The sequence below is a fragment of the Zophobas morio genome, unplaced genomic scaffold (assembly GCF_036711695.1).
Source record: "Zophobas morio isolate AGI-343-1 ecotype UQ-CSIRO unplaced genomic scaffold, CSIRO_AGI_Zmor_V1 ptg000004l, whole genome shotgun sequence".
Taxonomy (NCBI): Eukaryota; Metazoa; Arthropoda; class Insecta; order Coleoptera; family Tenebrionidae; genus Zophobas; species Zophobas morio.
The window spans coordinates 16,605,483-16,619,001 of record NW_026972109.1 but is presented as its reverse complement, the minus strand read 5'-3'; the positions used below and the strand labels follow the sequence as shown (position 1 = coordinate 16,619,001).

At 33.6% G+C, this 13,519-nt stretch overlaps 1 protein-coding gene across 1 annotated transcript; it reads left to right on the top strand.

Annotated features, from left to right (window-relative positions):
- The first annotated feature begins 1,767 nt into the window (after positions 1-1,767).
- On the top strand, positions 1,768-12,553 carry LOC135136179 (uncharacterized). The gene is made up of 3 exons (XM_064065346.1): positions 1,768-2,928; positions 9,818-10,027; positions 12,447-12,553. Exons 1-3 carry the CDS (start codon positions 1,860-1,862, stop codon positions 12,551-12,553), a joined length of 1,386 nt encoding a protein of 461 aa, XP_063921416.1. The 5' UTR covers positions 1,768-1,859.
- The last annotated feature ends 966 nt before the right edge of the window (positions 12,554-13,519 follow it).

Below are 13,519 nucleotides of genomic sequence, written 5' to 3'. Positions count from 1 at the left end.
AGTATTTTGTTGAAGATTCTTGGATATATAAACTCTACTCTGTTATTTATTTACCACTTCTCTGAATAGTTCTTTACTACGTAATTTCTTCAGTGGTCTTACTTGTGGTGTTAATCTCGGTTTATAATACAGAAGTTGTCATCACACTTTCTTGGATATCGTGATGTTCTCATTGATATGCTAATGATAACAGTTATCAAAAAATTATTCTACACACAAAAGTAAATCAGAGATAATCTAGACAGAACTTTCCTCGTCTCTACAACCCAACAATTAGGCAAGCACACTTGATCTTGATCAACTATGAAACTAAAATACTATACTGAGGCATAATGCACATACTTGAAATGAGATTTATTTGACATGATCAAGTTTGGAAAAAGATGAAGGATTGTATAATTCCTAAGATAAATAATAAAATTTTGTTGTACGATTTTGGTTATTGAGAAAACTGTCTGGTTTTACGGGAGCATAATTTAAGCTTTAGTAAGAATCCAGATGTCTGAGAGTTACCCTTGACTGAAGCTTCACTTGTAGCTACGTAGATGCAAGAGCTGAAAATTTTCTTTGAAGCACACTCGAATTTAAGGAAATGTAGGGCGGTAAGAGATTCTTGAGGCTAACATCTCAAGATCACTCGTGAGATCTACACCGCCATCATAAGAACAGTATTGCCCTACGGACTTTTAGTATCGTGACCAAGAACCAAATTAAAAATTATAACTTTGCAGCTTAATTCATGCCCATGCGGTGTCCTTAAATTTCGCATTGAGAGAAAAAAAAACAACGTCGCGAAACCGCATTTGAATGTAAAAAAAAGTTTAATGAATAAAATAATTAACGTAGGCAATCACCCGTGTTAAAATTGGTGCGCACAGTTGTGTTCCTTATTCATAAAAGGGCAATTGTTTGAACACAAATGAATTGCATTCGATGCCGTCGTTTCCGCCAACAAGCGTAATTAGTGTAAAATCAGTTAATTAATATAATTTTCCCATCCCAAATGTGTAAAACCTTAACTATTCCATAAACACGTGCAATTTTTGTTTTTATTGTTTGTCAATTCACACTTCATGTTATTTTTTAACTGTTCATAGTTCTGATCGCGGAAAATGTTCCTGTAAAGCACGTGGCGGAAATCACTAATTCGGCTCAACTTATTTTAGATTGACGATATATCTAAAAGTAACTTCACACTTGAGATTTAAAAATAATAAGGACCTTGATAATGAGCATCAGTTGCGTTATATTTTATTATTGTGTGTAGGGGTGGTATACAAATATATATACAAGTCTGCAGCATCACGTGGCGGGGATAAGTGCGTTGTTCTGGACAATCTTCTCGTCACGCATAAAATTGCGGTTCTCTGTGTGATCTGCTCGTTGTAGAAGTAATCTCGGCAATGAGCGTAAGTGAAATTCATAAACCCTCGTTTCGTCTCGGATGGAGACAAACTGCAACTCTCTGCGTAATCCACTCGTCGTAGAAGGACTTGCGCCAAAGGGAGGATTACGTAAGCCCAGCCAAGTGTGATATGTTACCGGGAAAAAGCACAATTCTAAGTCGAAAAGAAGATAGGATTGCGTAAGCCTCGAACTATTATCTTGATTTTGACAATATATAATATGAGCATTGTTATGTTTATTGCATATGTACTTTTACATTTTTAAAAAAGACAGTTGGGACCCCTGAGAAGGATTTGTTATAGAAGTAGGCTTAGAGAATGTTGTTAGATACGTAAGAGATTAGAATAAACAAATAATTGTAGAAGCTGGTTTTATTAATATTCTAAAACCAATATAAAACATGGCGCAGTCGTTGTAGTAGTTTGATGAACGAATAATTATAGTTGAAGAAAATGGATATCAAACCGCCGAGAAAGTTTAGTTTTGAAGGAAATGTGCAGGAAAATTTCACAAAATTTATACGTCAATTTGAAGTTTATATGTTGGCAAGTGGTGGAAGCCTAAAAGAGGATCCAGTAAAAATTGCCATACTCCTTAATGTGTTGGGAGAAGAGGGTATTGAAATATACAGTAACTTTGAGTTGACAGACGCACAGAAGAAAGTATATAAAACGGTCGTGGAAGAGTTTATGAAGTATGTTAATCCTAGGAAAAGCATAGTTTATGAAAGATTCTTGTTTTACAATCGAAAACAAGAGTGTGGTGAATCTTTCGATCATTTTGTGAATGATTTGAGGACTGCAGTTAAGAGATGTGAATTCAAAGACTCCGAAGAAATGCTACGAGATAGGATAATCTTTGGAATATCTGACAAAGAAGTACAGCAAAAGTTAATTGTTAAAGGAAGTGTCACCCTGGCAGATGTGGTCACCATGTGTAGAACAAATGAAGCAGCCAAGGGCTATATACAGACGGTGCAGACAGAAGGAGCGAAAGCAGTGGAAGTACTCCAGAAGAAGAATGCAAGTTCAGAAACTTATAAGAAGAAACAGCAAGACGATAGTCAGAAGAAACAAGAAACAGTAACGAGATTTTTGTGTACCAGGTGTAAAACAAAGCATTGTGTTCGTAATTGTCCTGCCTTTGGAAAGAAGTGTCACCGGTGTGGTAAAATGAATCACTTTAAAATTTGTTGTAGAGTTAAGGAAGTTAGAGAAGTTAAGAATGACGAGTTCACTGCGGGTGGTTCAGAAGCAACGCTTATGGTGGAAGGCGTTAAGAAATATTGTTCGGGTGTTAACAGTGTTAGCAAAGCGTGGTATGAAGATGTAAAATTATGCGGTTCTGTTGTGAAAATGAAATTAGATACTGGGGCGGAGGTTAACACAATTCCAGAAAAGTTAGTAAGGCAACTCAAATGTATGAATAAGATAGTCAGGGACACAAAAATGTTGTTAGAGTCATGGGGAGGATATAAAATTAAGCCTTTAGGATTTATTGACTTGGACTGTACTGTTAAAGGTAAACGACACTTGATTAGTTTCTATGTGTGTATTTAATCCCAACCTTTGTTGGGATTAAATGCGTGCATTCAGTTAGGTCTCGTCAAGAGAGTAAATAATTTAAAAACATTAACTGAAGAAAATTTTCTTGATGAAAATAAAGATTTGTTTGTGGGAACAGGTAAATTTGGGGGTGTACATGAAATATTGTTAAGAAAAAATGCGATCCCTGTTAACAGACCACCTAGAAGAGTCCCAATTTCAATTAAAAATAAATTAAAATTGACTTTAAATGATTTAGAACAAAAAGGTATAATAAGTAAAGTTAATAGACCAGTTGAATGGGCTAGCAATTTGGTTATTGTTGAAAAACCGAATGGTAGTTTAAGAATTTGTCTAGATCCAGCTGATATAAATAAAAATATCGAAAGGGAGTATTGCCTTATGCCAACAATGGAAGAAATAACTGCAAAATTGAAAAATAAAGTTTGCTATACTGTACTAGATCTTAAAGATGGTTTTTATCACGTGCAACTTGATGATAAATCACAGCAGATTTGTACATTTAGTAGTCCGTTTGGGTATTATCAATTCAACAGGTTACCCTTTGGTCTGAAAACAGCACCAGAGTTATTTCAAAAATTAAATACAAACAATTTTGGAGACATTGAGGGAGTTACTGTATATATTGATGACTTATTAATTGCAGGGGAGACTGAAGAAGAACATGATGCAATACTCAATAAAGTTATTGATAGAGCCAGAAAGTTAAATATTAAATTTAATCAAAGTAAAGTACAATATAGAAAAAGTCAAGTTAAATATTTAGGTCATTTATTTTCAAAAGATGGCATGCAACCAGATCCAGATAGGATTAAATCAATAATTCAATTAAAAGAACCCAAAAATAAGAAAGATTTACAAAAGGTATTAGGCATGTTTAATTATTTTCGAAACTTTTTGCCTAATTTGTCAGAAATTACAGATCCATTGCGAAATTTATTAAAAAATAATGTAGTTTTTTCATGGACTGAACTACATCAAAATATTTATGATCAAATCAAAAATATGCTTACTGTAGCACCTGTGCTGACAAATTTTGATGATAAAAAAGAAATAACGATACATACAGATGCTTCTAAGAGTGGTTTAGGTTGTTGCTTGTTGCAAGAAGGAAGACCAGTCTCGTTTGCATCGCGTAGTATGACAACAGTAGAGCAAAATTATGCTCAAATTGAAAAAGAGTTTTTGGCTATGGCGTTTGCAGTAAAAAAATTTCATAACTATATATATGGCAAGCAAGTAACAATCTGTACTGATCATAAGCCACTGGTTTCAATAATGAATAAAAAAATTGCTGACATCATTTCTTCTAGGTTGCAGAGAATTAAATTAAAACTGGTACGGTATGATATAAAATGTGAGTATATGCCAGGAAAATTTTTACATGTTGCTGATTTGTTGTCCAGAAATTATTTAAATGATCCAGTGGAAGATGATGAATCGATGCTTGAAGTAGTACATAACATACATGCAATTGTAAACATTTCAGAGAATAAAAAAGTAACATTTCAAAAGGAAACTCAAGCAGATCCTGTTCTAAATAGAGTAAAAGAATATTGTTTAACTGAATGGCCCAATAAAATACATGATATTGATGACAATTCCAAAATTTTAAAATTTTATCACAGTGTTAGAAACGACTTGACTATTGTTGACGGAATAATTTTGTTTAAAAATAGGTTGTTAGTACCACCAAGTTTACGTAGAAGTATGTTGAATTTACTTCATGAAAGTCATTTCGGTGTTAATAAAACCTTAAGTCGAGCAAAAGAAGCATTATACTGGCCAAATTATGATAAAGAGATTATCACATTTATTAAAAGTTGTAAAATTTGTGAATCAAATCGTTCATCAAATGCAAAAGAACCATTGATAAGTCATCCTTTACCGGGTAGACCATTTTCTAAAATAGGATCAGACATATGTGAATATGCAAAGAATAATTATTTAATAATTTTTGACTATTACTCTAAATGGCTTGATGTAGTTCCAATTAGAGAGAAAAACTCAATTGAATTGATAAAACAGTTTAAAAAATTTTTTGCTAACTTTGGAATACCGGATTTACTGATAGCTGATAATATGCCATATTCTTCTTATAGTTTCAAAAAATTTTCGGATGAGTATGGGTTTAAAATAACAACAAGTAGTCCACATTATCCTAGAAGTAATGGGTTTGCAGAAAGTGGGGTAAAAATAGCCAAGTCACTTTTAAAAAAGAGCTGTGAGTTAACAACAGGTTTAATGTCTTATAGATCGACAAAAATTGTTGGTGTAGGTCTATCTCCTGCAGAATTAGTTTTTAATCGAAACATCAAAACCAAACTGCCAGTTCCTCAACGTACTTTAGAATTTAACACAGTTGATCCAAACAATGTAATCAAGAAATTACACACCAAACAACAACAGACAAAATACTACTATGACAGGACTACAAAAACTAAACCTAATTTTGTGAACAATCAAAATGTTACCTTACAAAAGGGAGGTAAATGGGAGTCGGCAAAAATTGTAAATAAATGTAATGAACCTAGGTCATATATTGTAAAAGATAGGAAAGGCCAATTGTTGAGAAGAAATAGTATACATTTAAGGGATTCTCTTAACGAATACGTTCCTATTATTAACTGTGACGACAATGATGATGACAAATTTATAGATGTATCAAAGCAAAGTGTTAGTCAGAGACAACGAAGAACACCCTCGCGATTTAAAGACTATATTTTGTACTAATTGTTAAGTATTAGAATTAAGAAGGGGGGTGTTATAGAAGTAGGCTTAGAGAATGTTGTTAGATACGTAAGAGATTAGAATAAACAAATAATTGTAGAAGCTGGTTTTATTAATATTCTAAAACCAATATAAAACAGGATTCACATCAAAAAAAGACATTTGGACCCCCCGAGAAGGTTTCACATTAAAAAAAAGACATTTGGCACCCCCGAGAAGGTTTTACATTTTTAAAAAAGATAGTTGGGACTTCCGAGAAGGTTTCACATTAAAAAAGCAGGCATTTGGGGTCCCCGAGAAGGTTTTACATTTTTAAAAAAGACAGTTGGGACCCCGAGAAGGTTTCATATTAAAAAAAAAAGACATTTGGGGTCCCCGAGAAAGTTTTAAACTTTTAGAAAAGACAGTTGGGACCCCTGACAAGGTTTTACATTTTTAAAAAAGACAATTGGGACCCGTGAGGAGGTTTCATATTCTTGAAAAAATACATTTGGCGCCCCCGAGAAGGTTTTATATTTTTTTAAAAAAAGAGAGTTGGGACTCCTGAGAAGCTTTCACATTAAAAAAAGACATTTTGCGCCCCCGAGAAAGTTTCACATTAAAAAAAAACATTTGGCGCCCTCGAGAAAGTTTTACACTCTTAAAAAAGACAGTTGGGACCCCTGAGAAGGTTTTACATTTTTAAAATAGACAGTTGGGAGCCCCGAGAAAGCTTGACATTAAAAAAGAGACATTTTGCGCCCCCGAGAAGGTTTCACATTAAAAAAAAACATTGACGCCCCCGAGAAGGTTTTATGCTTTTAAAGAAGACACTTCGGACCCCTGAGAAGGTTTTATTTTTTTTTTTAAAGACAGTTGGGAGCCCCGAGAAGGTTTTACATTTTTAAAAAGACAGTAGGAACCTCCGAGAAAGTTTTACATTCTTGAAAAAATACATTTGGCGCTCCCGAAAAGGTTTTACATTTTTAAAAAGGACAGTTGGGAACCCCAAGAAGGTTTCACATTTAAAAAAAAGCATTCGGGGCCCCCGAAAAGATTTTATATAAAAAAAAACATTTGGCGCCGCCAAGAAGGTTTTATATATTTAAAAAAGACAATTGAGACCCCTGAGAAGGTTTCACATTCTGGAAAAAATACATTTGACACTCCCGAGAAGTTTTTACATTTTTAAAAAAGACAGTAGGGACCCCTGAGAAGGTTTTACATTTTTTAAAAAGACAGTTGATACCCCCGAGAAGGTTTTACATTCTTGAAAAAATACATTTGGCGCTCCCGAAATGGTTTTACATTTTTAAAAAAGACAATTGGAAACCCTGAGAAGGTTTCACATTTAAAAAAAGGCATTTGGGGGCCCCGAAAAGATTTTATATAAAAAAAAAATTCGCGCCCCCGAGAAGGTTTTACATTTTTAAAAAAGACAATTGGGACCCCTGATAAGGTTTCACATTCTCGAAAAAATACATTTGGCACTCCCGAGAAGGTTTTACGTTTTTAAAAAGACAATTGGGACCCCCGAGAAGGTTTCACATTCTTGAAAACATACATTTGGCGCCTCCGAAAAGGTTTTAAATATTTTAAAAAGACAGTTGGCACCCCCGAGAAAATTTCACATTCTAAAAAAAACATTTGGTGCCCCCGAGAAGGTTTTAGATTTTTAAAAAAGGCAATTGGGACCCCTGAGAAGGTTTCACATTCTTGAAAAAATACATTTGGCGCTCCCGAGAAGGTTTTACATTATTTTTTAAAAAGACAGTTGGGACCCCTGAGAAGGTTTCACATTAAAAGAAACGCATTTGGCGCCCCCGAGAAGGTTTTACATTTTTAAAAAAGATACTTGCGAGTCCCAAGAAGGTTTCACATTAAAAAAGCATTCATTTGCGGACCCGAAAAGCTTTTACATTCTAAAAAAAATATTTGGCGCTCCCGAGAAGGTTTTACACTTTTAAAAAAGACAGTTGGGACCCCAAAAAAGGTTTTACATTCTTGAAAAAATACATTTGGCGCCTCCGAGAAGGTTTTAAATTTTTAAAAAAGACAGTTGGCACCCTCGAGAAGATTTCACATTGTTGGAAAAAACATTTAGCGCCCCCGAGAAGGTTTTACATTTTTAAATACCGGGGAGCGTATTCTCAACTTGTCTAGAAAGTGGGATAATTTCATCAATAAAAATTTGTTATGACGTCACAAACATAGATAAATACATAATAATAAAAGAGAGAAAAAAGGAAAAAAAACACGAAAGGCCAAGTTCGAAATCGAACCCGCAACTACTACACAATCAGCGAGTTGCCTGAGGTTAATCGTAAACTGCTAATATACCCTGCATTATGGAAGTTGTCAGGAAGATGTGATACCTATTCATAAAAGTGGGAACAAGAACTTTGTGAATAATTATAGAGGTGTCAGTAAAGTGCCTGTCTTTTCTAAGCTTTTGTTCTCTATAATTGCTAAGTAGCACGGCTTCATGGTAGAAAATCGGCAAACTCAAACTTAACTGAATTTATAAATTATTTGTTTCACAATATCGAATCTGGTTATGAAATTGATTGCATTTACACGGATATTAAGACGGCATTTGATCACATAAATATCTCGAAATTGATAGATAAGTTAAAGACCTTGGGAATTACCTACCAACTCACTGTTAGGATGGATTCAGTCATATCTCTTTGATCGTGTGCAAAGATAAGTATTTCGAATATAAAGTCTCGATTGATCGATATTACCTTGGGCGCCCCACAAGGTTCACACATGGGACCATTATTATTTCTAGTCTTCATGAACGACATCAATACCTGTTTCCGGAACAGTAGATTTTTGCTCTTTGCGATAGAATTGGCACTCCTACCGACTCAGAACTATTGCAAAGTGACCTCTCGAGATTCCAGCTATGGTGTGACTATAACAGCTTAGAATTAAATACATCTAAATGTATTAGAATTTAAAAAGTCCAAAAGCACTTCATTAAATCTCTCTGTTTTAAATTCAACATAGATTTTAATACGAGTAGTTATGTAAATATTCTCAATTATTTCAGTTTGTCGTATTTATGTACTCGCAGAAATTATTTTGATCTTTGTTTTTTGTTTAAAATTTTAAATAATTTATATAACTGTGCCAATATTTTATGTTTGTTTTCTCTGCGTGTTCCACCGTGTAACGTTATTTGATGTTCCTTACCACCAAATTGCTTATGGTTCTAATTCTACTCGTATAGTTCCCAGATTATGTAATTTAGATAAAAATCTCCGCCATGACTTAGAATTTTTCAATATTCCCTGTTCTACTTTTAAGCACAATGTAAAAACGGCCCTTGAAATGTAATGTTTTGTTAAATGGTAAAACCGTAATAAATTATTATTATTATTATGTTTTGCAAAAATTTAAAAGATTAGGGAAAAACTCAAAGGGGATTCGTAAACCACACTTGTAGGAGGATATTACTGTGTAATCGTTAAATCAAATAAACACAGAATTTTTTGAAAATGACGTCCTCGAATTGTTGGTGGGGATGAATAGCTAAATTTTGGTTAGTATTTAACCATGTTCGTCCATGATACTAATGTACAAAATTTGACAACAATCGGCCCAGCAGTTTCGGAGATTACTTGTTTAATATAAATGGATACCGACAGACAGACGGAAACGGGAGACCTATTTATTCGTACTATAATAGGGGTCATGAAACGTCGACCAATATAAGACTCGATTACTTTCTTTTTACTTTCCTTAGGTCACGCTCGGAAAGTATAAAGGCAATTTTTGTCGTGAAGTTTTTTTTAATGCATTTTTTAATATTTCACCCCATTTTTAATGTTATTTTTTAAAGAGTTGTGGATTTCTAAAGATTTTGACTATGATTGCAGCGAATCCATATAGAAACCGCTGACTTGGAGATTTTCACAAAAAAATAAAACATTTCATTGTCAAATTGGCCTGTTTAAAAAAAATGATAAACCACCTTATACTAAATTATGAAGCAAAATGTGGGGTGAAACGTACTATTTTACTTACTACCAATTTCCCTCTTTTTTTTGGTATTATATATATTATATATAACTCTCGAACAGATAACTTTAATCTATCGCAGCTTGTGTCACTTGTTCCTGTTTCAGAACATGATGTTATTGAAGCTATGTATCAACTCAAACCTAAATATACGGCTGGTCCAGACAAAATACCGGCATTAATCATCAGAGAATGTGGTGAGAGTCTGGCTAGACCTTTGAAAGTTTTGTTTAATTTATGTCTGGGAAGTGCTTCTTTTCCGGATATGTGGAAAGACGCTAAAGTGGTTCCGATATTCAAATCTGGCGATAAGACTTGTATTGAAAATTATCGTCCAATAGCCTTAATAAACAACTTTTCAAAAGTGTTTGAATTTGTTATTTACAAGCAAATTTTCTTTCAAGTTAAAAACTCATTGACAAAAATGCAACATGGTTTTTATTCTGGTAGGTCATCAACTACTAATTTGTGCGCCCTTACTCAATATATCTCCAGTTCAATAGACTCCGGTTTTCAGACTGATGTTATTTACCTTGATTTATCAAAGGCATTTGATAAATTAGATCATAGTATTCTCTTGACTAGACTTAGTAATATGGGCTGTACTCCAAGAGTTGTCGAATTTTTTTCTTCTTACTTGTGTAATCGTAAACAATATGTTTTCGTTCATGGTTTTTCTTCAGAGGAATTCATAGCGACTTCAGGGGTACCCCAGGGATCAGTTCTAGAACCTTTGCTATTCAATTTATTTATTAATGATCTCGTGGCGGAGCTGAACGTACCATGTCTACTATACGCGGATGACATAAAGATTTTTACTATCATCCGCAATCCTTCGGATTGTGAAACTCTTCAAAACAACCTTGACTTTGTTACAAAATGGTGTCGCATGAACAAGCTTCCTGTTAATAAAAATAAAAGTGTTGTTATGTCTTTCGGACTTAAGTTTGATGAAATATTGTGGAATTACACAATAAAGGATTTCCTACTGAGTAGACCGGAAGTAGTTACCGATTTGGGTGTGATAAAAAACTATCATTTGCAGAACATGTTCAGAGGACGGTAAATAGCTCACTTAAGGTTTATGGATATGTAATTCGCAACGCTAGAGAATTCTCTAGCAATTCTACTTTATTAAATTTTTTTAATGCGTTTGTCAGGAGCAAGTTGGAATATGCATCCGTTGTATGGTTCCCACATTATAAGTGCCATTTAAACAATTTGGAAAGAGTGCTCAGAAGATTTCTAAAATATCTATGTTTCAGAACTGATGGATTCTATCCTAGTGTAGGATACTCCCAGATCATACTTTTAGAAAGGTTTGCTGTTCAAACTCTTACTCAAAGAAGTAAAGTAGCGAAAGTCATATGTATTCCTACAAAAATTACTAAATTCAATTTTAGATTGTCCCAGTTTACTTGCACAGATCAATTTCCATGTATACGTAAGATCTTACAGTTCGAGGCAAGGATCATTATTTTATAATCACACGCCGCGTACAAATGTGTTGAAATATCTACCATTACAAACTATGTGCAGGCTAGGGAACTATGTGAATCTACACCTAGACTTATTTCATACCACAGTCAATGAGCTGAGGAGTCTTAAATATTCGGATTTATCTTGAATAAAATTTTTGTTTTAAAGGAAGAAGTTCGTGAAATAAATTTTACTGTTAAACATTAAATTCTGTGATGTAAGTTCTGTAATTGGAGGTCAACTCTGTTGAACATACTGAACAATAATAATAATATTGAGTTTTATAGGATTGCATAGATATATGGATGCACACTCCTGCATGTGTGATTATTTGATTAATGAATCCGTATCGAGTTTTCACCCTAGACATCCAGATATTTGAGGATAAAATCAAAATTGTATAGAATTGTGTAGCAACATTTTACAATTTAACTTTGAAATATTGTAAAATCGAATGCTCTGAAAACTTACAAACTTTTTAAGATTATCGTAAGCATGGTAAATCGTTAATTTAATTTTTTCGTTTATAGCCTTCTAAAAAATGATGACGTCATTTTATAATTTTGCAGAACAAATGCTTCTTAAATTTTATAGAACCACATACCTCTACCACGTATGTGTAATTTAGAATCCAAGTTCAGTTTTGACCCTAGACATCCAGATTTTTAGGAAAAAATTCAAAATTGTATTTTACGATTCAACTTTAAAGTTGCGAAAGCGAATGTACTGAAATATTGTAAACGTTTTAAGGTTTTAGGAAAAAATTATGACGTCATCTTAGAATTCTGCCGAACAAATGTTTTTTAAATTTTATAAAATTAGACATTCCTGTATGCGTGATTTATGAATCCGGGTTAAGTTTTTACCCTTAATTTAACTTTGAAATTACAAAAACCGAATGCTGTCAAATATGCAAATATTTTAAAATTATTTGAAACGTGGTAAATTTTTTAATCAAAATTTATCCATCATCTTACATTTTTGCCGAATTTCTTCAAATTTATAAGTGTTTTGGAGAAAAAAACGACTAAGAATCAGTCAGTTCTTTCCTCTACGTTCCAAATTCCATTTTCTTTCAATCGCTGATGCTTGTAATCTGAACGTGCTAATAGTCGAATTCAGTCGAAGAGAAGTTGAGAATGTCTAAATTTTTTCCCGTTAGTTATTTGCTTTATTAAATATATTTCGTGTTAACTACGCCACTTTATAGAGGTTAACAGTTATCACAAAACTAAAATCTAGTATACAATACCACAGGGGCACTTTGTAAATTTCCTGTTGGACCTCAATCCGACACGCTAAAAACTGAGGAGAGCTCGATCGCCATAATCAGAGCCATCGATTCGGTTCACCAAAACAGATAGACGAACACGCTTATATCTGAGCGGATCAAAACAAATTTTCATAAAATATAAAAAAAATGTGTAAGCTAATAAGTCATAGTGGTCACAATTGTGCAACAATTTTATAATTTATTGGATTATTCTGTCTGAAAGTTGTTCGTATAACAAGACAAAAATATGTGCGTAAATCCTTACGGATTAATGTACATAAAAGTTACCTCGAATCCCTGGAAAAACACATTAATCTGCTCTGGTATGTACCGGAGCTCTTGTTGAATCTGTCTAAAAGTAAATAAGAGTATAGACCTTTCCTGCAAACATTAATACATGAGAGCTTAAAACTTCTTTTTAATTAATTTTTTCCCCTTTGTCAACGTATATCACTTTCCCCCGGTCTCCTTTTTTTATCCACGGCAACAGCGAGATATAAAAGCAAATATTACATCTGAGTAAACTTGAATAAAAAATATAATTATGTGCTAAATGTTATAGTTGCGAAATTTAGACGAAATGAGTTTTTTCGTACGCTGGTCAACATTTCCCACTAAACAACAAGCATATAATGAATTCAGTACTCAACGTTCTCACAGGGGAATAAATAACGATTAATACGGGAATCGACTTACTCGTAATTTTGCTTGTCTTGTGGGCAATCGGTCAAGGCGATCTATGGACTTATGCTAGTAACGTTTTTGAATATATTAATAACCTTTCCGCCTTTTTTGGATTACTTAGTGGGTTCTAAAGGTTATCGCCTCGATGCAGAATTCTCACATTAGCACATTACAGTTGTGCTTTAAGGGTACTCCCAAATTGGCGTTGATCAAGGATGACTTCTGTTACCAACTCGTTTATCTCTTTGCTTTTTATAAGAAAGCGTAATAAAGTCCAGACGGATATCTTTATGTTCATTGTGTACTAATCATAAAAGGTCTAATATCTCAATAACTTAGATTATAACGCTGCTAATGTTATGACTAACCAAAT